We start from the raw sequence: 27,993 nt of genomic DNA on the forward strand, positions 1-27,993 counted from the left end.
GCACGGTGTGTTTCAATCCCTTGTTTGCCTTAGGTTGATCTTTGACTTGACTTCTTGTGTTTTGGACATCAAACTGACCTGCTAAGTTAACAATTTTGTTGACTTCTTTATCACGCATTCCCGAAACATCGAGTGCGTGCGAGCCAAACGGCAAATGTGTGAGAAAAAACTGGAGTAAGGACGGATTCGGAAAATCTTCAAAGCTTCCAGTGAATGACCAATTCCGGTGCAACATAATTTCTCGCCGCAACACCAATGTCATAGTTTCTAAACCCTCAATGGTATCCCTACATGCTATCCATTTGAGCTGACTATACAACAACTATACAACTTTGTTGGGCTCATTTTAACGCAGCGACTTACAAACTGCAGTTTTGGAAGCTGCTCACTTAAAAGTTGTTTTAATCACTTTTAGTAATTTCCTGTTCCGCTTATTTCCATCGACTATCTGTTTAATATCGCCACGTAGATGTCATTTGCTTCAGCCATATTCAAGCTGGAGCAATCGTCCGCTAGCGTGTTTTGAACTGCCAGAACTAATTCTACATCGCACGCCGAACGAACAACTTATTTTAAAGAACCATATTCACAATCAGCGCCGAAGGTGCGCTGAGCGTAACGCAAACAGCTCCTGTGGTTATCGATTAAGTGCTGAGGCGTTTTCTGCATATTCCCTGCGTATTTTACTTTTTTCTAATAGCGTTGTTCCCACTTGATATGAAAAAAAAAAAATGCGGTAAATCTTTTACAGTTTCACCGGGCTGCGACTTAGGGAGTGTTCTTGCCCTTTAAGGCCGCGAAGAGGTTGATGACTTAGAAGGACGACCAGGGCCTCGCCGGATAGAGGATGAGGAGTTGTCTGTCTAGGCCCGCTTTGCAACTCTTAGTCTCTCCATCATACCCTTGTTATCGACCGGTTTGCGGCACTCACCGGTCTGTAAGTGACTTGATGTCAGTCTGTCCCAAGGTACTTGTACAGATGCTCAATCATTAAAGCGTTGCTTGTTAGAGTCTTATTCAATGCAAAACGCTCATTGCAGATAATACACACCAAATGAGACATGACTTCATCGCTACTACTTGACTCTTATTTAACAAAACAACAACGACAAATTTAAATAAATAATTTGTGTTTTGTGTCTATACGCTTAGATGTGCAGCTCGAGCTGAAGAGTTTCTTTTAAATTAAGGACTCGAAGTTGCGAAAATAAGCCTAAAGTTTTGAGTTTTACAGCTTTGTTTTTTGGGTGTGAAAGTGTGCTAATAAATGACAGATTTTTGATCTCCAAAGAATACCCCTAAATATTTCCTGATTGGCGTACAATAACGCTTCTCAAATTTATCTTACTTTATTGTTAAAGCTTTACTTTCAGCGTTCCCTTCTGATAAAACTTAAAATACGCTTACCTTGATCGGTCACTCTCCTTCTTTTATGTAAGAAAAGAGAAACCCAGGACAGAACCAAATTCTGACGTCATCACCGGTTGCCATGGAAACCAATTAAAGGCAAATGACTCAACTAATCAAAAGCAAGCTTCGTATAACATTTGGTACGTTTATCTTAAATCAGAGCAAAGATATTCGCAAAACTTATTCCTGCATATAATTAGCATCTCATTAGCATAAATTAAATCCTCAAGTAGCCAGAAACATGGGAAGACGCGGTCGAAAAATTTGAACCCCATCGGATTCTTCTTATTCGGCCCAAAATTAGTGCAAAACAGCGGAAAAATCAATTTCGGCATTAAAGTCCCACGGGAGCGATTTTTCGGACATACCGGACCGCACTATAAAGGTCCATTCGACAGCTGACAGTAGCCGAGTTTCTAGGCAACACTCACTAGCTTGTTCTGTTGCCAGATCAAAAAGAGCGCAGACTAAGCCGAGCAGCAAGAGTTGTTCAGTGACCTGGCAGTGTCCCTGCCCAATGAGCCCAGTAAATGATTCTGGGAACCAAAGTAGGATGGCTCTGGTCACACTACCATTTGTCAGTTGATGGATTTACTGATGTGTATGTGACACTGGGCCCTCGATTGTGGGTTGACGCCAAAAATGTTTCTCGTGATGTTAGTTGGTGTCAAAATCCAGACTATTTGATGCTTGGTGGGTTACCCAATGAATTGTAATCCTCTTCTAGGTTCAAGCTTACACAGAATGACATGAATAATTATGCCCAGCAACAATGGTACATGCCCACCATCTGAATGGTGAGTGATCCAGGCTGGGGATGGTATAGAATCACACCTGTAAACGATTGAAATAAAATGAACAATATTTTGAGAAGTGCCCGGGGTATCCTAACGGTTAGTTGGCTGGACTCATTGACTCACGGGAATATTAAATGGGAACTAGCAAGTTGTTGGGGCAACCCAATGGAATGCTTGGGAGTTACCTGCGATAAAGTAGCAACCCGTCCATGAGAATAGAAAAACCTCTAGCTGCTTCCTGCTTATAATTCACAAATAAGTTTGACACCCTTGCAAACGTACCTAATGATCCATCACAACCCAAAATAGCTTGTGAAAATGTTGAAACTGTTTGACTACCCTGTCTCTTAGAACTTTAATTTAATATACTCTAAGACTTATTTTGATTCAGATTATGTACACATAAGAGAGACTATTTCATCACATTTTCAAATACCTCCAACTTTGCTAAAAATGCTTTGCTGGGCGTTGTATTTTCAACTTTCTTTTCAGTGTTTGGAAAGGTGACGAAACACATTCTCTTGTGTTTGATATATTCCATGAAAGTTTAATACAAGACAACCTGTCACCCAGCAAAAATGAAAAACCATGTGGAACAGCCCAAGATGTTGCATTGTTTTGACCACAGTAGGTTTCAATGAAAATGGAAACCAGCAATAACTGCAGCCTTATAGGCCACTAAAGAACAAAATGTAAAATAGCAGTATTTCTCACTATAGAGGCTGTGTGTCCGTAAGAATTCTGATTTGCAATACCTTTTAATTAAAGGGGCTTTGTCACGGATATTACCAGATTTTTGAACAGCCAAAATTTATATTTGTGTCGCATGAAACCTTGAAATAATAGTCCATTTTTATTTAAAAAATAGCTATATTAGAGCACTGAAACTGTTAACTTTTTGCGCAGATGGAAACGGATTGCAATTTGAAAATGTTCGGCAAACGTTTTAAAAAAGTTTCCGTGCGTCTTCAAGAAATTGATATTTATAGCCATAGCTTGATTTCTATCCACAAATTAAGATTATATCTTCCTTAATATGTTCAAAGATATAATTGTTTTATGGGTTAAGTTGCCTACCACTAATTTAAGAACAGTTTAGACCAAAAATCTGCGAAATCTCTGTTACTGACATAGTCCCTTAAAGACAATGGATTAATTTTTGACATTTTTATTGAATAAATAATGGATTTATGCAAAAGACCAACCTAATTTGTAAATTGTTTGTATTTTGTTCCATCCGTCACACAAACCACCAACACCTCTCCATTTTTGGTGTCATCCTCAATCAGCTCAATAACTCCCTTAACAACATCAGCAACTCTGTTGGGGAAAAGAAAAAATATTAATGTCAGTCATACAACCGGCCAGTAGGTCTGTCATGTTCTGCCTATCCATCAGACAGTAATGCTTGCATTCAGCCAGTGGATTGGTTGGTCGGTCGGTCCATCGGTCCATCTGTCCATCTGTCCATCGGTCCATTCCTCTGTCGGTCAGTTCCTCAATGTATTGCCTCAGTCCAGTCCCCGGAGGAGAGAGGGATGCATATGAAAGGGGTGGGGATGATCGTCATCTTGCTTAGGAGATTTTTGGACTCACTTAGGGTGTTCTGGGCAAACCGCCAATATTTTTAGCTATAATGGTCTAGGGCTGCACATAAAGAAATATACAAATATAAATTCTATTCTTAGGTTTTTTGGTATCTTTCTGGGGTCAAGAAAAGCTTGAGCCACACCCAGATTAGTCTCTTTTAGGGGTTCTTTTCAAAATTTCCGACAAGCATCCATGCCCCTTCCATGTAGGAAGTCCACCCGGGGTCCTGTCAGCCACCCTAGACTGGTTACACCTGTACTGGCCAGCTAATCCTGTCTGGGCAGAGCAATCAGACTGATTGATCAATAGTCAGTCCAACAATTTTATTGCTCTCGTTACTCACGGCTGTTTGGGCAGGCTATCCTGAGCTTCTATTTCTTCCTTTCTTAATCGATGCCTAGGGAAGTCCATTTCTGTGTCAGTTCTTCCAGGGCAGATGCAGTTCACACGGATTCCTTTATCTCTTATTGCTGCCTAAAAATTTTGAAATTTAAATATAGAAAAACACATTTTTAATGACAAAAACGTTTACCACCCAGTTTTGAACAAGAATTTTAATAAAATACAAATTAATAAAATTAATATGCTCTTTCCAAAGCACATGCTTTGCAATAGAACCATTAACAGTTTTGCTGACTTATAGAATTTAAAGAGTTTTAATAAGAATTACCGGTAAAATAGCGGTTAAATATAATTTTAATTCCATTTAAGGTGATTCCACTGAAATAGAAGGAGTATTAAAAATTTTCTGAAACTTAGTCCAGGTAACAATTATGTTATGAGCATTAAAAAAATGAAATAAATCAAAGTATCTTCGAGATATCAACGTTTTTGCATGAAGTATGAGTCGAAGGTTTATCCTGTGCATTGTTCTTCGAACTTATCATTACAGTTTCTTTGTAGTTTAGTTTAACAATTTCCTATCTTCGCGGAGGAAATGCAGCCATATAATTTTGTCAAAAATGGCTCGTTCGCGCCGGGTATTTATACACATATTCCTTAACATTACACAAATAAACAGTGCAAATTTCAGCGAGATCTGACAATTCTATACTTTAAAACTGCAAGGACCTTTCGAGGTAGTCGATTACGGAAATGAAACAGCAAAATATGCGTTCCACGCTTTGTTTTTGCGACGCTATATTTGAATTGTTATAGGTAGACCGCCGTTCAATGTGTTCAAGGCCGTATCGTTACGATTGCTCCATGAAAAAGCACGAAAAAAAATATGGATATTTCCGACTACTGTCGGAGAAAACATTGCGTAAACAAATCGTTACACTCAAGCTGCGTTTTGTCTAGGCTCGGCGAGGGTTCGGATATCAAGACCCAGGATTAAACAAAAGCCACATATACAGTGAATGCTTTCGAATTATATTTGAAATCAAGATGAAATACGAAAGAATTTTGCTGTCTTTGACTGAAATTCCACTCGAACTGCGTAGATACGATCGCATGTTGTAAAGCCGATTCATGCAACATTGCTCTCAACGCGATGTAAGTGCTAGTGATTAATTATTCGTGTTTTAGTTACGCAATTCATTGTTTGTGCGACGCTTTTTATAGATCACCTTTCAGACACACGTGCGTTGAGATAAGAAAGCTGACATGTCACTTTTAAAATTGTTATATAACGTTTGTAAATGTGACAAGTCACGTTTTTTCCACGAAATCGCAAGTGATCACCCACAGCGGAAAGTAATCCCTTGAGAAATTAAAACAGTCCCTTGAGAAATTAAAAAAGTCCCTTGAGAGTTTACAAATATGTGGTTCCAAATTTTGTCTACTAACCCCTATTCTACCATTTTTGCTTGTAAACAAGCAAAAACGTCGAAAAAATGGGGGTCACCGCGCTAGTTTTTGTGTAAAATGGATGGGCATTATAGCAAATATACGATATTAGGAACCCTAGTAATCCAAATGGAGATCGTATTGTTTCCAGAAAAAAAACATTTTTGCATTAAAGAATTAGTGTAGTTCATTAACAAAATAGACTTTGATCTTGTATTAAAACTATTCCTATTGTACAGGAATTAAGATAAGGAAAGAAATTTAAGATTTTGCTTCGTGCGCACGTTAACGGCACTGCCTAAAAACGTGTTTTTTACGGCATTAAAATTAGAAAATCTCAATGTAGAATTTTAAACTTTTTTTTAAATCGCGATATATTGTAGACAACAGTATGACATTTAAATTAATGCATTAAAAAATGGGGGTCACTGTGCTCGTTTAAGAGAAAATGACCATTTATTTCCTTACCGAGCTTAGCCTGAAGGGAATCTTGTAGTGTTCTGTGTGCGCGCGCTCGTACGCGCGCTAAATGACGCAAAAACTTATGCGCAGAAAGGATGCGCAATGCAATACCGTGGAATCACCTTAAACAGAATTAAGTATTAAATTTTGCGATTATTTTGAAGTCGCGAAAATTACGAAAAATAAGTACTCACAAAAATTAGTAAGAATAAGGTACATAATTCTTCATGCCGCAAAGTACAGATTTTTCACATTCCCGAAGTTCAGATGTTTTATTTCCCAAAGTACAGATTTGTCAATTTCGCAAGGAACAGATTTTTCATTTTGCAAAGTACAGATTAATTTTTCATCCCTTTACCATACTTATTCACTCACATTTGCAATACTTCTAGTGAAAGCAACAATGCCATGTTTAGTGGCACAGTATACAGGAGCAAGTTTCCATGGCGACAGGCCTGAAAATGTACAACAGGCAGGAAGATTGACATGATTTTTTCAAGGTGTACCTTCCCCATAACAATCACTTGTTTTCTATCCATTAAAATACTGACATTACTGATAATGAGGCTTTCAAGGAAAGATTTTTTTGTCATGGATGTATTAAATGGAATTTTCATGTTTATAGGGTTTGAATGTGGCTACGTAGGGTACTTAGTTTAATAATAATAAATATAATAATAATACATAATATTTTAAGAGGAGGCCTCCAATAAATAAATGGCCTTGACCTTAGCCACACAGTACCTGCAGTTGATGATGTGTTTACTATGACTGACCCATTCTTCATTTGCTCAAGGCCAAGAAGTGTCCCATGGATGACTCCACCCTGTAGAAATTGAATTGAAATAGTTGCAGTTTGTTTCAAATTGTGGAAATCAACAATAGCAGTGAAACGCTAGCAATAAAGCTTAACAATACAATATGTGATCAAAACTATGATTACTATTTGATTGCACAAATTTGTCATGTTCACTGTACATAAATATGAGAGTACAAAAAAACTAATTTACAGTCAACTTCTTGTGGACACCCAGCTTTTACGTACACTCTGTTATTATGGAAAGGAGTTGAAGTCCTCACCTGGCAAATATAATTACTGAAAATGACTCTTGATACTATGGGCTTATATTACTCTATTACTGACACCAAATTGTGGACCTGAAGGTCTCCATTATAATGAGGCCTGTACAACTTTAGCTTGATGGTGTATTATTAGAATTAATCAAACATGTACACATTATGTCTGACATTAGATGAGGCAAGTTAACACTGACAATTTAAGCAAGAGTCCATCAAAAAATTTGGGGAGGGAGGGGCCGGGGCAATAGTAGTGGGTCATACTGGGAACGGCCCTCAGGGCACATGAAGCAAACTCAGTCCTTTTGACACTCTCAGCATGTGGTTTGTAAACAATCTAATGTAGTCATGATGAGCTAAACAAATCTAGTGTTACTGAGTTAGCCATAAAACAACTAACCAAGTTGGTGTTGAGAGTTTTATTCCAGTTGTCTTCATCAACAACAGCAGCATTATTGCAAACGATGTCAATTTGACCCCACAAAGAAATAACTGCCGAGAATGCCTCTAATGACAAAAAAATAACATCTGTCCATTAATTTTGAAAACTACTGGTGCATGTACAATGATGGTTTTTATGTGTAAAAAGAAGGTCCAGTCCAAGGTGTTCATTATTAAAATTTCCCATTTCAAAGAAGATCCCTTGGCTTGAGCATTTTATCATAAGCTGTTGAAGCATTTAAATAATGCTAGCTCTCCTTTACGTTTAACTAAATTTAAAGTAAGATTGCAATTATTACTGTCCCCACAATATTCACAATATCCGCTTCAATTGCAGGATCCACAAATCTGTTTAAAAATTTGCTCTGAATCTGAAATCTGGGCAAAAACATTGTCAAAATCCGTCGCTCTGTTTTCTAATTCACCCCCTCTTATAACAGTTAACCTGTATGTTGCGGTTTTAATTTATCTTTTGTTTATTTTTTCTCCAAACCAGTTTGAGTTTTATTTTTTATTTTGTCTCATACCATAATCTGAAACAAAAGGGAAAAAAAACTGTTTTGAAAATATTTAATCACTGGGATTTATTATCCTGTATAAATTTAACCTTTCAAATCACTCTCAACAGAGACGTCACATCTGATAAACTTTATGCATCCAGATCCATATTTCTCTCCAAATGTTCTTTCTACCTCTTGCCCTCGTTCATCATTTACATCAACCACGGCAACCTGAATTTGAATAAATGAGTTTATTACAAATACCGGCAATCATTGTAGTACCTGGAGTTCAAAAAGTGAATAATCGACTATTATTACACGACTAAGGCGGTCCGAGGGCCAATAACTTAATCAGCCAATCAGATTACTTTATTTCGGGTCCCGCGAGGACCAATATTTTCCAAGTATCGGACCGGGTTTTGTCCTGGATGATCCCGCGCTAATTTCCACGCGATTAAGCACAAGATTTTTGCAAGATTTCTTTGCAAGACTTTTTTGCAAGATTTTTCCAGAGTTTTTATTGCTTTGAAAATGAAATGACCTTAAACTCAGAAAAAAATGTAACTCCTTTAGCACGCGTAAAAGTTTTGCAGCACATTGTTTTCCACGACATCTACCCGGTAGCAATTCTCACTACACAAAGTTTCCAGTCGTGTAATAAATCTCTTATTAACCAAGCTTGCTCGGGACCCTACTGGGCGATTATTGGCCCTCGGTCTTTTTTATACGGACCTCGCTGCGCTCGATCCGTACTGTCAAGACCTCGGGCCAATAATCGCCCAATACGGCCCTCGCGCGTGGTTAATAAGATATATTTATGCCTGGGTGCACACCTCAAAATATTTTGGGTGGGTATAGGGGTGTGTGTCAGACCTTTTGAAACTCTTGGTCTATTTTGGAACTGCCCCTACCCAGGAACAGCTTCCATTTAATTTGTAAACACTTGAGAAGTAATCACTCTGACCAATCACATAGGATACAAACATTCCATTAATCCAATCAAAACTGCAAACAAATACATGTAGCCAGCAAGGAGTGTGGGAAAACGTGCATAGAGCGGTTTTCACTTGAGTGTCGAAAGTAAATTGCGTTCGCTTTGGTTTTGCATTGCTACGCTTAGTGATTGGCTTAAAAATCTCGCGCCACTTTCTCAGCCAATCAGAACTAAAACCAAAACCAATTGTGACTCGCTCACGCACGTTTTCCCGCACTTTGTGTGGGCTACATGTATTTGCTTCAAGTTTTGATTGGTTCACTGGATTGTCTGTGGCCTTTGTGATTGGCCAGAGTAATTACTATGGTTTTGGTTTTACGACACTTAAATTGAAAACTGCTCTAAGCCAATCACAATTGGTGTTGTTGGCCGTGCTAAGTGTTTCAAACCGATCACTGAGCATAGTAATGCAAAACCAATGCAAACAGCAATTACTTTTGACACTCAAGTGAAAACCGCTCTAATGATGTGACACTCTTACACTTTTAATTGTCATTTGACAACTTGACACTTGATAATTGATTGAAATCCAGTGTGTCTAGGGAGGGGGAGTGTTAGGAGCAAATTTAACATGGAAACAAGACACGATATGTTGGCATAAACATTAGCTTCAAATAAGGAATGTCAATGCAGGAACAGCACATATCAGTATTGATATAAAAGAACAAGGAATCATGTACAGGTAGGCAACAACTAGCCACGCAAAGAGTTGAAATTAATCGACCGGTAATCGAATATTAAAACAAGTAAATTGAGTAGATATGTACCTTGGCACCGTGTTGCAGCAAAAGCTCGCAAATTCCACGTCCTATTCCAGAAGCTCCGCCAGTTACCAACGCTATACAACCCGAAATTTTCATATCAGCGTTCTTCACATTTATAATTTTCACTGCACAATGTAAGGATATGAAGGCCGCGCCTTGAAGACTGGGTCCGACCATCTCTGTACTGTGTTTTGATAGTGAGATTGCGTGACGGGCTGCGTGACGCCTTCAAGCCTGCGCAAAAGAGATGAAGACTCGAGGTACGAGAATATTTGTAACGACCTACGAAGTTTCCAAGTCAAGAAGTTTTCGGAATATTGCCCCTGGGATCAGTAAATTCTTAAAGGCGAACAAGAACTCATTCAAAGTTGATAAATTATTTTAAAATGGCCTCATTTTACCGGCCCATCTGACCCGTAGGTACTACATTTAAACGGCAAACCGATCCTCTCGGCAAGGAGAAGAGTTTGAGACACAAATTTGATTGAAAAAAAGAAAGAAAGAAGGAAACAATTCAATCGGCTGAACATAAAATCGGATAAATATATTCAGCTGTTTGTTTTTTGAGATCAATTTTTGTATGTCTCTCCTTTTTTCGAACAGTTTTCGACTGCTTCTCCGTGAGGATCAGTTTGCCGCTTATCAAGATTAAAAAAGGTGACCAAGAATGTGTGGTCTTCAACCTCGTTTACGAGTTTAATTACCAGTCAGATGACGGTAATATAAGTGGCAGTCATCTTGACGTTGGCGTAAAACAAAAATGCCAGGAGCAGTACGGAGCACAAGACTTGGGTGTGATGATGCTGCTTGGCCATCAACCCTGACCCTGTTTTTTAAAAGACAAAATCCCAGTTTATTTTGCCACTTTTCTTAAGAGAAGACTCAATACTCACTCAGTTTCTGACCTTGTTTAAGACAAAACAAGACATACAGTCAACTCTCTCTTAACGGACACCTCTATAAGACGGACACCTCCATAAGACGGACACCTGGTTATGGTCCCTGCCGTTTTTCAGTCATTTTACTGTAAAAAACTCTCTGTAAGACGGACACCTCTCTAAGACGGACAACGGACACTTTGAAACCGCCAACGGACAGGCACTAAAAGTTATGTTTTCGTGAATAATACTTCAAAACTTGTTATCGACATATAGCATAGCAGGTCAGCTCCTTTAGAATACCAAAAAACAATCCGCGTAAACGCATTATTTCTCTGCTTAAACTTGTAGATTTAGTTTTCTACTTACAGTATCACCGTTTGTTATTAACAAACAAGTCGAATCTCTGATATTATTTTTGTTCCACTTTATAGGTTTTGCTAACGTAAGCGACTAAAACAGACGTGTATTCGTTGTGCATAGCCGTTTAGCTTTATCGTCTCAAAATTTCTGGTGTCACGTTACCTCGACTCTCTATAAAGCGGACACCTCTATAAGACGGACAGTTGGGGTCGGTCCCGACGGTGTCCGTCTTAGAAAGAGTTGACTGTATATCAAATCATTTCCTTAAGACTATAATTATAAAAACTAAGCACGTTCTCTAGCTCACTTTTCTCCCGTTTTCAGTTATAAATTTACATCAAGCACCGAACTTCTTGTCACGGACGTTCTAGTGAAGAGAAGAACGGATGTAAGGAAATTGCTTTTTAGGGCTCTACGTGGACAGGTGATCATGAAACATCGACGATTGCGGGCATTACTGACTTTTCAGGGTTAATAAAAAGCACCCTGAAATCTGAAGAAGTCAGTAATATCCAGGAATATCGAAACTTCGGTGTTTCATCTAACAATGTAGCGCCGTAAAAAAGAAATGTTCCTAACCTTACATTGTCTACAGTATTTCAAGGAGCTACGCAGTATTTATTTTTAGTTTTAGGAAAGACATAATACAACATCAAATGAGTGGGAACCAAAATACGAATCAGCTGACGATGTATAACTGAACTGGAGCCATCGTGACATGCTGGGGGGAGGGGAGGGAGGGGAGGGGACTCCCATATAAAAGGGGCGGGGACGCTCGTCGGAAATTTTCTAAAGAGCCTATAAAAGAGACCAATCTGGGCATGGCTCAAGCTATTTTGGACCCCTAAAAGATACCAAAATTCTGAAAATAGAATCTATATTTGCATATTTCTTTGTGTGCAGCCCGAAAAGAAACCCTGACGGCTAAAAATATTGACATTTTGCCCCGCACCTCCTTAGTGAGACCAAAAATTCGAAATTTACACCCCTTAGCGAGACGACGAGCATCCCCGCACCTTTCAAATGGGAATCCCCCAGGGGGTACACTGACATACAACCACATTCAGGCCAAATAAGGAAGCGCTTAAACGCTCCTACGGAGGGGAGGGGAGCGGGTTGGGGGACTTACCAACTACAACTTGAAAACGGAGAAGCAGTCTAATCTCACGCAGAGAGCGCAGTCCTAACTGAAGCTCTGCGTAATAAACATCAAGTATAGACGCTTTAGTTTTCATTATGATTTATTTACTGCATACTACCAAACCAACTCAACATAAACGCTGTCAGAGGATATTAATTTATCCTGTGGATTAAGTAATCGATGTTATGAACAACAAAAGCCACATTCAAATTCTTGAATACTTGTGACATTTTATTTCCATCAGGCTTTTTTTGTGAACTGCATTCTTGTCTTTTGCTATCACTTCAATACTTTTCTTCTTTCTAAATTAATTACAGTGGAACCCCGATATAACGATATGCCAAGGGGGCAGTAAAATTATATCGTTATATCGAGGAATCGTTATATCGGGGTTCCATCCCATACATTTTACTATTGCCGGGACATAACATATTCATCGTTATATCGGGAATATCGTTATATCGAAGATCGTTATATCGGGGTTCCAGTGTAATTACAGCAAACAAATGCATTTCTCTTTGTGTTCAATGTCTTCCATTATTTCACACGGTCACATTTTTGTGGTCAGTTTCCCAGCTGTTTTTTTTTATTCGGAGACGAGGACACAATAGCATGCTTATGAAGACGGACTCCAACATACTCGCCAGGGTAGAGGAGATTATATAACAATCTAAAAAAAAGAAATACAAGTTGTGGATTATTCTCTACAAGTAAAGGTATGTAGTAAAAAACAGACATGAAATGGGTCAGGCAAAGAATTAACGTAAACGGAATGAGGGGGAGGGCTGTTGCCGAGTGTATACAGCAGTTTTCAAATGGGTGTCGTAAAACCGAAAATTTATTTCTCTGGCAAACAAAAAAAAATTGACAATCCAGTGAACCAATCAAAACACGACGCAAATACTTGTAGCCGGCACAAGGCGCGGGGAAAAGTGCACGAGCGAGAGTCAGTGGCGCGTGATTTTTAAACCAATCACTAAGCGTAGTAATGCAAAACCAAAGCAAACGCAAACTACCTTTGAAATTCAAACGAGAACCGCTCTAATATTCTAAGTTATGTTGGCTAGTCAAGCAGTTGAGTGGAGAGGTGGTTAGAGGGGCGGAAGCTAAAAGGGGCAACTAAAAAAATTGCCATTACAGTGGACCAGGGACACTTCATGCAGTGTAGAACAAGTTATGATTTTTAAAGAGAGAGGCAAGCGAAATTATTTTCTTTGTGATAAGATTTAATCACTTGTTCGCTTACGTCACTGAAGTTGAGAAACTCCACGCCGTCTTCATAGGTGACTTTTACCACCTGACCTACATTAGACTCATCTTTGATCAAATCTACTACACACTGGGCTACCACTTCGGGCCTATAACAACAAAATACAAATAGATAAACAAACAAACAAACAAACAAATAATGAATGCTTGTCGAGTGACTGACTGACTGACTGACTGACTGAATAAACGAACAAAACCTTTATTTCGGTCGTGCGATATACGCATTACAATAAAAAATTATATAATCGTCTCCATGCTCGTCATAAATAACGAACCAATCAACGAACGAAAGAAAGAAAGAAAGAAAGAAAGAAAGAAAGAAAGAAAGAATGAATGAATGAATAAATGAATGAAGGAAGGAATGAATGAATAAAAGGATGAATAGAACGTGAACTAGTCTCCTCTAGCTCTTAACACGCGTCCACTTGCAGCTCCGTTCGGTCAAAACTTTTGTACACTTACGTTGGTCGAGATCACACTTGCAAGTTTTTCACCATTTGGTCAGCAACGCAAGTCAACGCAAGTCTTGTTTACTTTAGGTACTGAATTGCAGCGCGCACAGTAGCATTGAAATGGCTTTTTTGACAACTTGAGTGCACTTGCAAGTAAACTTGCAAAACCGTTTGGCCAGCCAACGCATGTCCCAGGCTGTACGCAAGTTCAACTTGTGACAACTTGCGTCCTCTTGCGTTTCCGTTTGGCCAAGACTTAATTAATGACGGGACACGCGTTTTTGTGTTCATTTCCCACCGGGCCTAAAACATCGTTTAAAAGTTTTTCATGCAGATGAACTTACAAGAGGTGTAAAAGCATACTTTTGTTTAGGTGTATTTGATGCGAGTTCTTGTTGTTCTTTAGTCAGTTCCATTCGCTCCATTGACTTGTAGATATCTGTGTCAGTAGCGCCCGGACATACGCAGTTTACACGAATGCCATTCTTTCTGAAAACTGTCTGTTAAAAGAAAAGTTTTTCGTTTAGAGGTGTCCTTCGTTTGATTAATAGAAAAAGAACATAAACGCGTCGTTCTTGCTATATGGAGTGTTTCCTTTCTTTTGGGACGAAATTCTCCTTTGGGTCCCTTTGAGATTCTGTTTTTAAAATTATTTCTGGAAAAGTCCATAGTAAAGTTCTCAAATAAGCTATAATTTAATAATCAATGTCTAGTAACAAAAACATCAAAACCGTATATATATAGGGTGTTTTCAAAGACTGTTGTTGTTATACTGGTAAACTGATTGACCGGATTTAATTAATTTTGTCTGTGGAACTGACGTTTGTTCGGACAAAAACCCACAATTTAAGAAACGACTTTATATTCAAAATGGCAGGTACAGTGGACAATAAATTGTACAAGTATTTATTTTTATTATACGGTTTTCACACGGCGAAATAAGGGAAATGCACTCTTTTTATTTTATAAGAATCTAGTTTATAAGAATATCGAGGCTGAAATTAGAGAATTTTAAAGAATATTTTAAGAATAAACCCGAGGCTGAGATTTTGAAAAGAATATAGTTTTTAGTTGAAACAAAATCAGTTATTTTCATTTCCGTCACTTTATCTCTGTGAGGAATGCTTTGTCTAAAGCCAAAACGGCCAGGCTTCAACGAAAAGCAGTGGTACATGTGCACAATGTAACACGATACAGATCTGGACACCAAACACTTGAAATTGATTACCCAATACTTGCTAAAATAGAAATGTCAAACGTTATTTTCTAAGAATGTTCATAAGAATATTTCAGCCTAAAATCGGCAGAAAAATAAGAATATTCAGCCTGGGTCGGAAAAACTGTATTCTTATAAAAAAAGAGTGTAGTTTAAGATTATATCACAAGGGAACAGTATGTTGTATACTTGCCGGGGCTACACTTCTTGTAAATCCTAACACACCAAACTTTGATGCACAGTAAACAGGGCAAAATGAGACTGGATGGATCCCTGTAGAAGTAATAAAAAGAACTGAAACCTCCGTTTATTCGATCAAAATATGCAATGTGCTCAGTGCAAGGTAAAAAACAATAACATCTTCAATCTACCACTGTGTATTCATCTTCAAAGCAACAGTTCCCCTGCCGACCCCCTGCCTCGTCCCCAGGCGTCCTCCTCCTTGGTCGTGCACGGTTCGCTTGGCGTTGTGGGACTGACGTGCACGGTTCGCTTGGCGTTGTGGGACTGACGTGCACGGTTCGTTTGACGTTGTGGGACTGACGTGCACGGTTCGCTTGGCGTTGTGGGACTGACGTGCACGGTTCGCTTGGCGTTGTGGGACTGACGTGCACGGTTCGCTTGGCGTTGTGGGACTGACGTGCACGGTTCGTTTGGCGTGGTCAACCCTCGCGCTCTCTGTTTTCCCGCCTTATCGCCTCAACCGTCCGGCCGACATGCGCCTGGGGACGAGGCAGCCATCGGCAGCCAGTGCCCAATCAGGACGAGCTTGTTGGAATAGATACTCAGTAATTTACATCTCTCGGATTTATTACTGAATTGGATTTATTAGCTTACCTCCGGTGGACGATAGATTGATAATCACTCCGCCTTTCATGAGTTCCACTCCAAGAAATGTACTTTGAATAACAGCGTGCTGTGGATAACAACAAGTGCAAAACAGTTTCTTGGGAGATTCTAGCAAAACAAACTATAAAGGCATTGAGGCACAGAGCAAGTGAAGACCGCCACTTTTTTCCGAACCACCAACGACAAATTTTATAAGCAATCACTTCCATCTCTTAAGCGGGAAATGCATCATTACACAGAGAGACAAAAAGGGTAACATAAGAAAAAATTCCCCTCACAGTGATCAAAGTATTATGAACGTGCGCAACAGCAGAAGTTCTGTTTGATGTTTTCGCTTCAATATTTGGACTTACCAGATTTACACTAAGGGTTCTTTCCCAGTCGCTCTCGTCCATTATTGCTGCGTTATTAATCACTATATCAAGTCGGCCATGATCTTTGACTGTGGCTCTAAATGCAGCTAGGAGAGAAAGTTGAGTGATGAATTTAGTAGTCACATATGGTCAGTCAGTCAGTCAGTCAGGCCCGGTTTAGACGCCGTACTTTTCATGAGCCGAACTTAATTCGAATTTAGACCGACCCAAATTGACAAAAGTACGCCTCTTGATTCAGACGCCGTACTTTTTGGCCGTTCTGAGGCCGTTCCTAATACAGTTCCAATAAAACCAGTCAGAGTTGTCAAAATAAATTATAATAATTTATGAATTAGGATCGGCACATGAAAAGTACGGCGTCTGAATCAAAGCCGTTCCAAAGGCGTTCCACAGGCGAAATTCTCGACCAAGCCAGGCGGGAAGAACGGGTGAGCCGTTCCAAATCGAAATAGCCGTTCTAATTTGATTCAGACGCCGATCTTTTCATGTACTTAATTCAAGTAATTAAGTTCGGCTTATGAAAAGATCGGCGTCTGAACTGGGCCTCAGTCAGTCAGTCAGTCCGTCCGTCCGTCCGTCCGTCCGTCCGTCCGTCTGTCTGTCTGTCTGTCTGTCTGTCTGTCTGTCTGTCTGTCTGTCTGTATGTCTGTCTGTCTGTCTCTTTGACCATCAGTCATTCAGCTAGTCGGTCCAGTCCGTCCGTCCGTCTGTCTGTATGTCCATTTGTCCATCTGTCTGTCTCAGTCTGTAATGAATTTTGTAATTGTATAATTTCTTAGAAATTAATTCTTTGTAATTCAAGAAATAAAATTGTCTGTCTGTCTGTCTGTCATTGGTCATTCAGCTAGTCGATCAGTCAGTCCGTCCGTTCGTTCGTCCGTTCGTCCGTCTGTCCGTCTGTCCGTCTGTCTGTCTGTCCGTCTGTCCGTCTGTCCGTCTGTCCGTCTGTCTGTCTGTCTGTCTGTCTGTCTGTCTGTCAGTCAGTAAGTCAGTCAGTCAGTCAGTCAGTCAGTCAGTCAGTCAGTCAGTCAGTAAGTCAGTAAGTGAATCACTCAATGCTTAAGTCAGGAACGTCAGTCAGGTTGTCGTTGCAAAAAGTTTAATTTCACAGTCAGACTAACCTTCTAGTTGATCGTGGGAGGTGACGTCACAACATACAAACTTGGCTTGACCGACGCCGTGTTGGTTTTTAAAACTCTTCTCTGTTTCTTCGCCAGTTGTCTTGTCTATGTCAAGAAAATGAATCTAAAATAGATCACAGGAAAAAAACGTGACTGCTGAGCTAGGTAGGCAAAGCAAGGTTGAAATCAGCTTCAAGCACTGAACGGCTTTGTTGTGCTTTGCTTTATTTAGCTGAAGGTAATGTACGTAATTTCAAATCAAGAGTTCAAGTAAAACGCTATTCAACGGGTGGCTAGTATGTTATATTGTGATCATAAGTATTTGTTTGAAGCCCTTCTACGCAAACCAAAGCAAATCCTGGGTAAGGACATGGCTTGAAATGGGGAACCGATTTCTGGGCCAGGTCGGAAATAGAGTGCTGAAAATCGCATATTTAGGTCTGAAAATGGGTAAGGGTTTTTGGAAGCGCTCCGCAAACACTACGTATACCCACATTTTTGGAAAGTAACATCAACCACCACCTCCCCAGCATTTCATGTACTTTGGCAGAAAAATGAAGCGAAACCCTCAATAGATAATTTTTTATTGAAGACAGCCACTGGGTTATGCTTAGACAAGATATCCTGAACAATAAAAAACTGTTCGCTTTCGGTTTGTAGTCTTTTTTGATGCGGCTGTCTGGGAGCTTCGCCCCTCGCTAACAATCAGATGATAGAAATCTAGAGCTCGCAGTGTTATTAGTTAAACCACTATTCCAAAAAAAGGTCTTTTATAAGAGCTGTCTGTCTTTTGGATCCCGATGTTTTTTTTGTGACTGGCATTCTTATTATTGCGTACAACAGCTGTTAGAGGGTCTGAATGGGGTTTAGTGTTAAGTGTTATTTGCCCATAAGTGTTTGATGTTATATTGGCCATTTTTTTACTTTTTCCGGATAAAATACTGTTAAGTGTTTGGATGGTTTTTCGCAAAAACCCATTGTCTTTTAGCGTTGCAAATTCTTATCTGCTCTTCGAAAAGTGGTAATAAAATAACTTATGAACAAAGAGAAAATTTTCGGTTTTGTCCTCGCAAATCTTCGGTAGTCTTCGGACATCTTCGGTAGTCTCCGGATATCTTTGGATATCTTTCGAAATGATCGGAAAGCGATGGAAAATGGCTGAAAACTTCTTGATATACTTAACCAAATAATATTGTCCCTTTGGAGCCGTTTATATTACTTTCTGGATAAAATTTACTGTTACAGTGATTTTTACCTCGTGGGAAAACACCTCTACCTTCGTGACGCTGTGTTAGCCTTTAAATGTATGACTGGATGCGCGCCTCGCTATCTTAGCGATCAGTTCACCACCCGCAACAAAAGCACCAAACGTGCGACCCGGAACTGCCAGCTTTTAAATATTCCCTTTTTTAAATCTGCCTCTGGTCAAAGAACATTTCATTATAGAACAGTGCACATTTGGAACAATCTCACATCGACCTTAAAAACTCTTAAAACGATTTCATCTTTTAAATTTCATTTAAAATCAAAATTAATGGAGGAGTTTTTAACATAGATTAATTAGAAGTAATTCATTTTATCCAAATTTTTATCATTGTAACTTTTTATCATTGTAATGTTTACCATTGTAATTTTTATAATTTTAAAATTGTTATTCATATTGTAATTTATTGTCACTGAAAAGCCCCGTAAGGGGAGTGTCAAATTAAAGTATTGTATTGTATTGTATTGTAATGAGGTTGTAGGGAAGCGAAGTCACGTGTTTCCCTCACTCACTCGATCACGCGATTCTGATATTAAACCGCAATTAAATGCATTAAACGGTGAACGTGCTGACAGAAAGGTTCTTTAAAACGCCATTCAGCGCATGTCAAAACAAATTTTTCTCCAACCTCGTTCCCAGGGTCTCTCTCTTTCAGGGAACTAAATTGAATTTTCACAAAACAAATCGAAAGATGATCAGTTACACTTATCCTCTGGTTTACTGTTAGTGTTAAAATGCCTAAAAATTAACTGTTTCATGTAACAGAGCCAAAAAATTAAGTGTTTAGTGTTATCGAGGTACCCCCATGATCAAATGACTAGTTTGCAACTTCATTTGGTTGTTGATTTGGTTGTTGAACTTCAGAAGAAAAATGAACAGCCAAAAGAAGCAAATTATAAGAAATTTGAAACTCCGACAAGGACTCAGTTCACGTAATTATAGGGGTATCAAATGGTCTTTGCGAGCATGCGAGCACAGCGTTTTTCTTTGCGAGCACGAGCATTGACAAAAATTAGCCTTGCGAGCAACGAGCACTTTTCAAAAACCTACCTTCACTAAAAACCGAGCATGCGGGCACTTGTAAAATTGTGCGAGCACGAGCAAACGGGCACCCACTAAAATTTTGCGAGCATTTGCGAGCATTGCGAGCACTGCGACATTTTGAGGGACCATTCATGACCCCTAATTATAGCAACGCATCAATTTAAGAACTTTTAAAAGTGGCGTCTAGGCGTCGCTTATTGTTTTATAAAAAAAAGGAATTAAGGCCTACGGTCTAAATTGAGCCTTTATGTGCAAAAATTAGTTTTTATGAGAACAATATTACAATTTAAAAGCAGCTTATAGACGACGAGGCACCTGTCATTGTTCCCATGACAACAGTTTGCGCGTTCCTGATCCAAAAAATTGACGAAATAAATTGTTTTTGATTATTTGAAGCGAAGGAATAGTTCCAACTCTGTGGGATGCCATTTGTGATATTAAAACCAAAAAGTTTCGGAACTCAGTAGGTTTTAATATTTCGGCTTTTACTGTTTATGTAAGTAACGGATGAAGACTGCAAAAACAACAATCAATCAATCAATAAAATTTATTTACCCTCGGAGCTGACGGGGGCTGGCTAGGCCCCTAGCAAAACATATGCTAATATGCCGAGAAAATAAATTACAAATGTAAAAATATATACAGAACGAAAAATTCATTAATAAATAAGTATTAAATTAATTTTAAAATTAAAAAGGGACTATCTAGCTGCGCACAGCATTACGAAAGGCCTGTAGTGTAGCAATTGTTCTTACTCGGTCTGGCAGTTGATTCCAGGCGTTCGCCGCCCAGTATCTTACAGACTTCAGTCCATACTTGGTCGTATTGACCTTAGGTAATCTCAACGATCCGAATGAACCGCTGAGTGAACAGCCTGACATGTGCATAAGCACGTGAAAGGTCTGAACAAACAGACTGAGCAGACGAAGGTCGAAAGTGCAGAAAACCATCCATAAGACTGACTGAGTAGAGGGTTTACTGACTAGATGGTAAAGAAAAAAGTCCTAATAGTTATGTTTGTGTAAGTAACCGACACAATGGGTGGCTATGGTGGTTTACTTAGTAGTGACCTGTTATCCCTATTTAATTTTATCGCTTAGGTAAATTACCATTGTTAATTAAATAAAAAAAAATAATAGTGAGCTCACTAATAAGTTTTCCTGGATCGGAGTAGATTGTCATGAAAGCTCAGAAAGTCTGCCATTCTCGTCAGGGGCACAGTGACAGACCCATTAGAGAGATAATTATTCCGTGAAGAGTAAGCTAGAAAAGAAAGGAATAAGCGCGCGCGGGAAGACGTTACATTGATCTTTTACCCGTATTGTAACGTATCGATACACTGGACTAAAAGCCAAATCAGGGTAAATCTCTCTAAACCACGTTTCAAACTGTGGTACCACAGCTGGCCCTACGTGGCTGAGCTAACTGTTATCAATCTATACCGATGAAACGTTAACAAAATGTTAAAATAAGGCAAAATGTAATGACCTAAGTTATAAAAGTTCGTTGAATGTGTTTATAATAAATGATGAGATTATATTACCAATAAGTGCCGTAAACTAAATAAGCTTCCGCTGCTGCTATGTTTTAAACATTGTTGTTAGGATTAAATTTGGTAAATTAAATCTTTAAAAACAAACTCACCATCGGAAAAACCGAGCGCTTGGTACGGAACAAACTCTCTTGGCTGTTTACATTTGTTTGCTCGCGAGGGCTGTTTGTACGCGCGTGCTTTTATTTGAACGTCTGCATCTTGCGCGCGTGCAGCCTGGGCTCCAAAGAGAGTCGATATTAGCATAGTTCGCGATTCAATGAAAGCGAGGGAATAATTTCAACGTCCTGGAGTGCTACTTATATTAAAAAAAAATATTTCGGAAATTCGGCTGCTAACTTGCTGACTATCTATTGGTTTTTACTTCAGCGGTAGAAATATGTTGTTTACTGATACAAGAAACTATTCTGTTTAAATTATATTACCTTCAGTTTAAAACTAACTTACTTTATACCTAACAAAATGGCAAATACCACAGAAAGTTATCGAGCCATGAGGGACCTTCCCAGATACATCCTACCGCTTTTACAGGACCCAGACTTTCTCAAGGCTGGCTTCCTGTGGGTACAAAAAAACAATAAAAAGTGCCGTTCTACAAACATGCTCGTCTATCTCAAGGGCGAGTAGAGGTCTGACACAGCTGACCCACGGGGACTGCATCTTAGGTTGGACATGGTCCGCCATATGGTGGGATATTGATCCGGCATATGGTTTAAAGCAAATTGTTTTTGATTATTTGAAGCGAAGGAATAGTTCCAACGCTGTGGGATGCCATTTGTGATATTAAAACCAAAAAGTTTCGGAACTCAGTAGGTTTTAATATTTCGGCTTTTACTGTTTATGTAAGTAACGAAAAGGCTGCAAAAACAACGATCCGAATGAACCGCTGAGTGAACAGCCTGACATGTGCATAAGCACGTGAAAGGTCTGAACAAACAGACTGAGCAGACGAAGGTCGAAAGTGCAGAAAACCATCCATAAGACTGACTGAGTAGAGGGTTTACTGACTAGATGGTAAAGAAAAAAGTCCTAATAGTTATGTTTGTGTAAGTAACCGACACAATGGGTGGCTATGGTGGTTTACTTAGTAGTGACCTGTTATCCCTATTTAATTTTATCGCTTAGGTAAACAGTCCAGATTGTCCTAATATATTAGGACACGGCCAACTTGTCTCTCGACCAATCAGAAACCGCCTTTTGATTCGCGGATCGTGTATCAAAACAAAGCCTCGCTTTTCAAAATGGCGACGAACGCAAAACTTAGCGCCGGTTTCCCGAGTTATAATGCCGCATTCTTGACGTATATTTGCAGAGTACAAATATTCATTTTTTCTCTGTAAGAAATCTTTCAAAAATGCCAGTGCTCGAGTCTACATTATCACACAAAGCATTGCCCTTGAGGGCGAGGAGCATCAAGAAAACTACCACGCGCCGATCGATCGATAGCCCATTTCGGATATCAAACTGTCTCAATCATTGAAATGCAATCAAATAATCGGGTAAGTAATATTGTTCCGTATTTCCCACTACAGCTGCAAGATTTGTTTAACTGAAAAAGGTGAAATATTTTCGTTCCGTAACAACAGATTTGTATTGGTTTGCCATTGGATCGAACATCTTGCACGTTCGACAATAAATTGCTCTACTCGTGTTAATTTATTTTTCCACTCATGTCAGCTTATTGAAATTCCCGGGTACATTTATCTTTGAACAATAAAATCGAACCTTTCTCTGGCATTTGTGGCTCATTACATTGGTAAATAAAATGATAAAATAAATGAATCTGTTTTAAAAGTGATTATTTGTAGCTTTTTCAAAATGCAAATGTTCAGTAGGCAGAGTAGGGTGCACAGATATGGCCATACATTTGTGAATGCAGGAGTGTTATGCATGTACTCCATTTTCCACAAAAATTACTTTATCTTTGTACACATTGTCTTGCATAAAGGGAAAATATTTATTCAATACAATAGCTCATCAGGAGTGTATCAATACACTGATTTCTTTCTTTTTTACAACATCAACTGAGTGCTATTTGGTGGACATTGAAATAATTATGCACTAAAAAATTGTGAGTATTGTTTTTTTGGCATGTCTTATATTACCCCCAACTGCATGCAGTCAATATGCCATAGATAAAAAAATGCTTGGATGGCTTGTTGTGTTCCAAGGTAAGGTGAAGACTGTAAGGTGTGCTCTGACCCAAGTTAAAGGTGGCCCATACCACTGGAGTTTATCCTGGTTTCTGATCTGTAGCATTTAGGGACTAGGCGTGTTTTTACTCCCCAGAATGGGATGCTAGTCCATCGAAGGTTACCTCAGCAGTAAATAAACTAGCCCGGGCTCGAACCTGGACGTTCAATTCGCAGTCCAACATCTGGCTGTGTTGTACTAAGGTTATCTCGACGAGGTACAATATAGTACTTTGAATCCATTTACAGATCCACCAAAACAAATGTAAAACAAAAATATTTTGCAAATCAACACACTCAAACTTTTAAGGTACACAAATGCAAACAGGTGTGGGCTGGAGATGATCATTACCCAGAAAACTTGTACAAAACATAAAACTATCAGTCAGATCGAGAGGAAAAAATCAAATTTATTCTCATGTTTCATTAAGTAAACATGTGCATCAATTTTTTGCCATTTAGCAACTGCCAGACCTGCGAAAAATAAAATACATCTACATTAGAATTAATCAATTTTGTACAAATATTGCAATGGAGGATGATAGGGCAGAACAGCTGATAGGCAAGTCTGTCTTATAATGCATGTTCGAGCCTAGTGGTCCATGAACAGATAAGACTGTTGCTTATCCCACTTTCCACACTCTTAGTGACTGACCATGGTTGTTTTGGGAGGTGGTTAGGGGGATTTTGGAATAAATTATTCTATGAACCTTTCAAGAGTGATGTCTCTCCATAAGTGGTCAAAGATAAACATTGTAAGAATATCTCAACAAGCAAATTGGTGTTTTACAAGTGAGAATTTAAGAGTGATTGATCTCGTTTGTATTATGCATTCTTCAAAATTCAATTTGGTTCACATTTGAACTTGCCATGGTATATAAAGATCCATATAATTAACACAAGTGGAAGTTTTTATAAAGAATGAACCAAATGAGCTAAATAATACAGCCTAATCCTTTCCTATGGTCGTTTCAAGTCCTTCCAGTGCCAAATTGTCTGATGAAATTCTTACATACAGTTACATGCCCCGCAGATGAGATGAGGTTTACAACCCGGTCAATTCGTGCAACATGAAAGTTTTCTATATCCTTTATCAATACTCAAAACAATTCCCTGTCATTTCTGTAATTGTTGCTGAACAACAGCTGCTAACGCGTAAATGGCCGATGTTTCATACAAATACAGTCGCCTGGATATATTTACGTTAAGACTGGTATATTTTCAAAAAGAGTTTACTAAAAATCAGGGTTGTTTACTGCCTCAGACTTTTGCATGAAGACACATAAACAACACTTCAATCGAAAAAAAATACTACTAGCTGAGTAAAAAATGGGTAAATGCCAAAAATAAAGGTTAGATTTTACATACCTTGAATAACGAACAGGAAAATGGCGTCATTAATCGCGGTTTTCTGTCGAGATACTTGAAGAACGTAAACGAGCGAACACTCAAAATGGCCGCCGACGCTTCCTGTCTCTGTTACGCCAAAAAGTCCCGGATTTACACTGTTTGGAGACTGGAAACAAAGGATTTCTTTTGTTCTTGGCGATTTGTACAAATGGCCGCCATCTTGGTCGATAACAATAGCTCCGTGACGTCACAGTTGTCCTAATATATTAGGACAATCTGGACTGGTAAATTACCATTGTTAATTAAATAAAAAAAAATAATAGTGAGCTCACTAATAAGTTTTCCTGGATCGGAGTAGATTGTCATGAAAGCTCAGAAATAGTGCTCCGAAAAAAATGTAGACAGAAGCCTTAACTTCTAAAAATTACTAAACACAACATGTAACCGTTAGCGTGGCCAACCATATAAGTTTCTCAGGTTAATGAGTCTTTTAGTGAGAATACAATGAAAAACACCAAAATATACATATTTAGATCTTATCGTCTAGACATTGCAGTTGAATACAATGTTCCACAAAGTGCATATAGGATTAGATCTTTCTTTTAGTTCAATCAATCAATCAATAAAATTTATTTACCCTCGGAGCTGACGGGGGCTGGCTAGGCCCCTAGCAAAACATATGCTAATATGCCGAGAAAATAAATTACAAATGTAAAAATATATACAGAACGAAAAATTCATTAATAAATAAGTATTAAATTAAATTAAAATTAAAAAGGGACTATCTAGCTGCGCACAGCATTACGAAAGGCCTGTAGTGTAGCAATTGTTCTTACTCGGTCTGGCAGTTGATTCCAGGCGTTCGCCGCCCAGTATCTTACAGACTTCAGTCCATACTTGGTCGTATTGACCTAAGGTAAGACAATCTTATTAATGCCTCTCAAGTTCTTGATATTGTCCCTGACACAGAAGAGGTCCTTAAGATACACAGGTGCTAAGTTGTTAAGGCATTTGAATATTATAATAAGTGTATCTTGAATGCGACGTTCACTTAATGTGAAGCCTATGCGGCTGCACAGAGAAGCGGAGCTAGAAGACCTGCCCTTATAGATGTAACGTAGGGCTCTTTCGTGAAGTTTCTCTAGTTTATCGCTGTCTGATTTTAGACAATTATGCCATATCGAAGAGCAATAAGTAAAATAAGACATCACAAAGGAATTATACAGGCATAGCTTGGAAGAGGAAGACAAAACATTTCGTAATCTACAAATAACGTCAAGTTGTTTTCCTGCTTTCTTAATAATTTTAGAAACGTGCGTGCTAAAGTTTAACGCGTCGTCTATAACGACTCCTAACAGCTCAACCTCATACACACGAGGAATAATTTCTCCGTCTGCATATAAAGATATGTGAGCACGATTGTTGCTAGAGAGAACAAGCGCCTTGCACTTCTCAGGGTTGAGAGTCATCTTGTTATCTCTGAACCACTTACAGGCTACGGCAAGTTCTTTGTTAAGGACGTATTCGACCTTAGCTGGGTCAACATCAGAGTAGTAGATCTGGTTATCGTCGGCGTAATTCGATAGTTCTGCCTCCTCGATGAAGTAGAATAAGTCATTAAGAAAAATGTTAAATAGTAGGGGCCCTAAAACGGACCCCTGTGGAACTCCCCTTGATATTACTGAGACTAGTTGGCTATATTAAACAACTTAAAGCAAATACTATAATTCTTTTTCTTTCCCAAGACTTCGAAATGATTTTGTTAAAGTGAAGTTGTACACGGTATTTTAAAAATTAAAAAAATTACGATGTTTAGTATGTCAGTGATTTGGTTGACAGAGACTTGCCTAGCTATAGAGGCATCCAAAGCGTCTAACAAAACCCTTGTTCTTAATTCATACAGTGCTTTTGTCCATTACAAACGCAATGACTCGTGTAAATGCATGGCAAAACATTCTTCCGTAACTAACCGTAAAGGCTGGCTACGTGATAACCCATGCCATGCTTTCAAATGTGAACCCAGAAACGCTTTTTCTGCAAAATTACAACTGTACATAAATTCTAGCTACCTCTCATATTAAAGCTGTTCACATTGAAGAAATCTGTGAAATAATTGAGCTGTTGTGTCGTTGAATTTCGAATAATTGTTAATGTACACTGTAAAAATAACATTTACTGACTAAAAGACCGCACGCGCGCATACAAAACGATAAAATATTTAGTCGCTGGACTTTACAAGTCGAGGGCTTTACATCCAAAGCTGACAGAATTTTCCAAATTTTTGAGTGCTTGACAGTCAGCGCGGTGGTTCACCGAGTAAAAGAGCTAATGTTTACTGTTATTGTAACCCGTTGTCAGTTTATAATATAAACCTTTGGTGCTGAATAAATAAAACTCAAGATTATTTTTTGTAAATACATGTTGTGGGATCGTAGATTCACAGGTCACCGATCTAGGATGTTCACAATTCGTTCCTCTTCCACCCATCAGAGTAATGAGTTCGTTAAGAAAATAACGACATGAAACTCAGATTTCTCATGTGAACGAACCCGTGAAGGGGAGAGCGAAGTGCAATCCTAGTCGGGTCTCTAGTGAAATTATTTTTTGTATAGAAATATAATCGTACCTTCAATACCAATAATTTGTAATGCATTCACCGAGTAACGAAGCATTTTATATCAAAAGAGACAAATGCTACCCTTAAATCTTAGTAGAAGATAGCAACACGAGCCTTGTTTGATAATACGTTTCCTCTGTATGAAATCTCTGATGCTATTGTCATAGCTTTTCAACAATTGTTTGGAATGGTTTACTAACCTTCGCACCTTGCTGTAGAAGTTTCTCGCAGATCGCTTTCCCAATGCCCGATGCCCCTCCAGTTACTAAAGCCACAGCGCCCTCGATTTTCATGTCGGCCGCGAAAAAAGATCGGTTAAAAACCCGGGTAAAAATTCACTTAACTGAATCTCAAATGACTGTAATTTTAATTACAGAGCAGTGTGTCCGCTGAAACTCATTTGCATGTTTTAGGCGCAAATGCAAGCTAATGTAGCTTTTCAGTGCCAATGCTTAATTTCCTCGCGTCATAGCTTATCAAAACAG

The 27,993-nt window shown here is 38.8% G+C and overlaps 2 protein-coding genes across 3 annotated transcripts; both read right to left on the reverse strand.

Moving 5' to 3' along the window:
- Nucleotides 1-1,796: 1,796 nt before the first annotated feature.
- LOC144649704 (15-hydroxyprostaglandin dehydrogenase [NAD(+)]-like) lies at nt 1,797-9,974 on the reverse strand. The gene is made up of 8 exons (XM_078509266.1): nt 9,830-9,974; nt 8,176-8,299; nt 7,528-7,634; nt 6,795-6,876; nt 6,426-6,505; nt 4,141-4,271; nt 3,413-3,527; nt 1,797-2,244 (listed from the first exon to the last, which is right to left on the reverse strand). Exons 1-7 carry the CDS (start codon nt 9,920-9,922, stop codon nt 3,413-3,415), a joined length of 732 nt encoding a protein of 243 aa, XP_078365392.1. The 5' UTR covers nt 9,923-9,974; the 3' UTR covers nt 1,797-2,244.
- A 2,789-nt stretch (nt 9,975-12,763) lies between these two features.
- On the reverse strand, nt 12,764-27,955 carry LOC144649799 (15-hydroxyprostaglandin dehydrogenase [NAD(+)]-like). Of its 2 annotated transcripts, none has more exons than XM_078509392.1 (8): nt 27,709-27,955; nt 17,490-17,613; nt 16,348-16,454; nt 15,983-16,061; nt 15,339-15,418; nt 14,293-14,429; nt 13,455-13,566; nt 12,764-12,878 (listed from the first exon to the last, which is right to left on the reverse strand). In XM_078509392.1, exons 1-8 carry the CDS (start codon nt 27,799-27,801, stop codon nt 12,867-12,869), a joined length of 744 nt encoding a protein of 247 aa, XP_078365518.1. In that variant the 5' UTR covers nt 27,802-27,955; the 3' UTR covers nt 12,764-12,866. The 2 variants fall into 2 exon arrangements, with proteins under 2 accessions (XP_078365518.1, XP_078365517.1); XM_078509391.1 differs by having other exon boundaries at nt 14,293-14,425; nt 15,335-15,418; nt 27,709-27,952.
- Nucleotides 27,956-27,993: the final 38 nt, after the last annotated feature.

Source organism: Oculina patagonica, chromosome 4 (genome assembly GCF_052425735.1).
Source record: "Oculina patagonica isolate OP01 chromosome 4, crgOcupat, whole genome shotgun sequence".
Lineage (NCBI taxonomy): Eukaryota > Metazoa > Cnidaria > Anthozoa > Scleractinia > Oculinidae > Oculina > Oculina patagonica.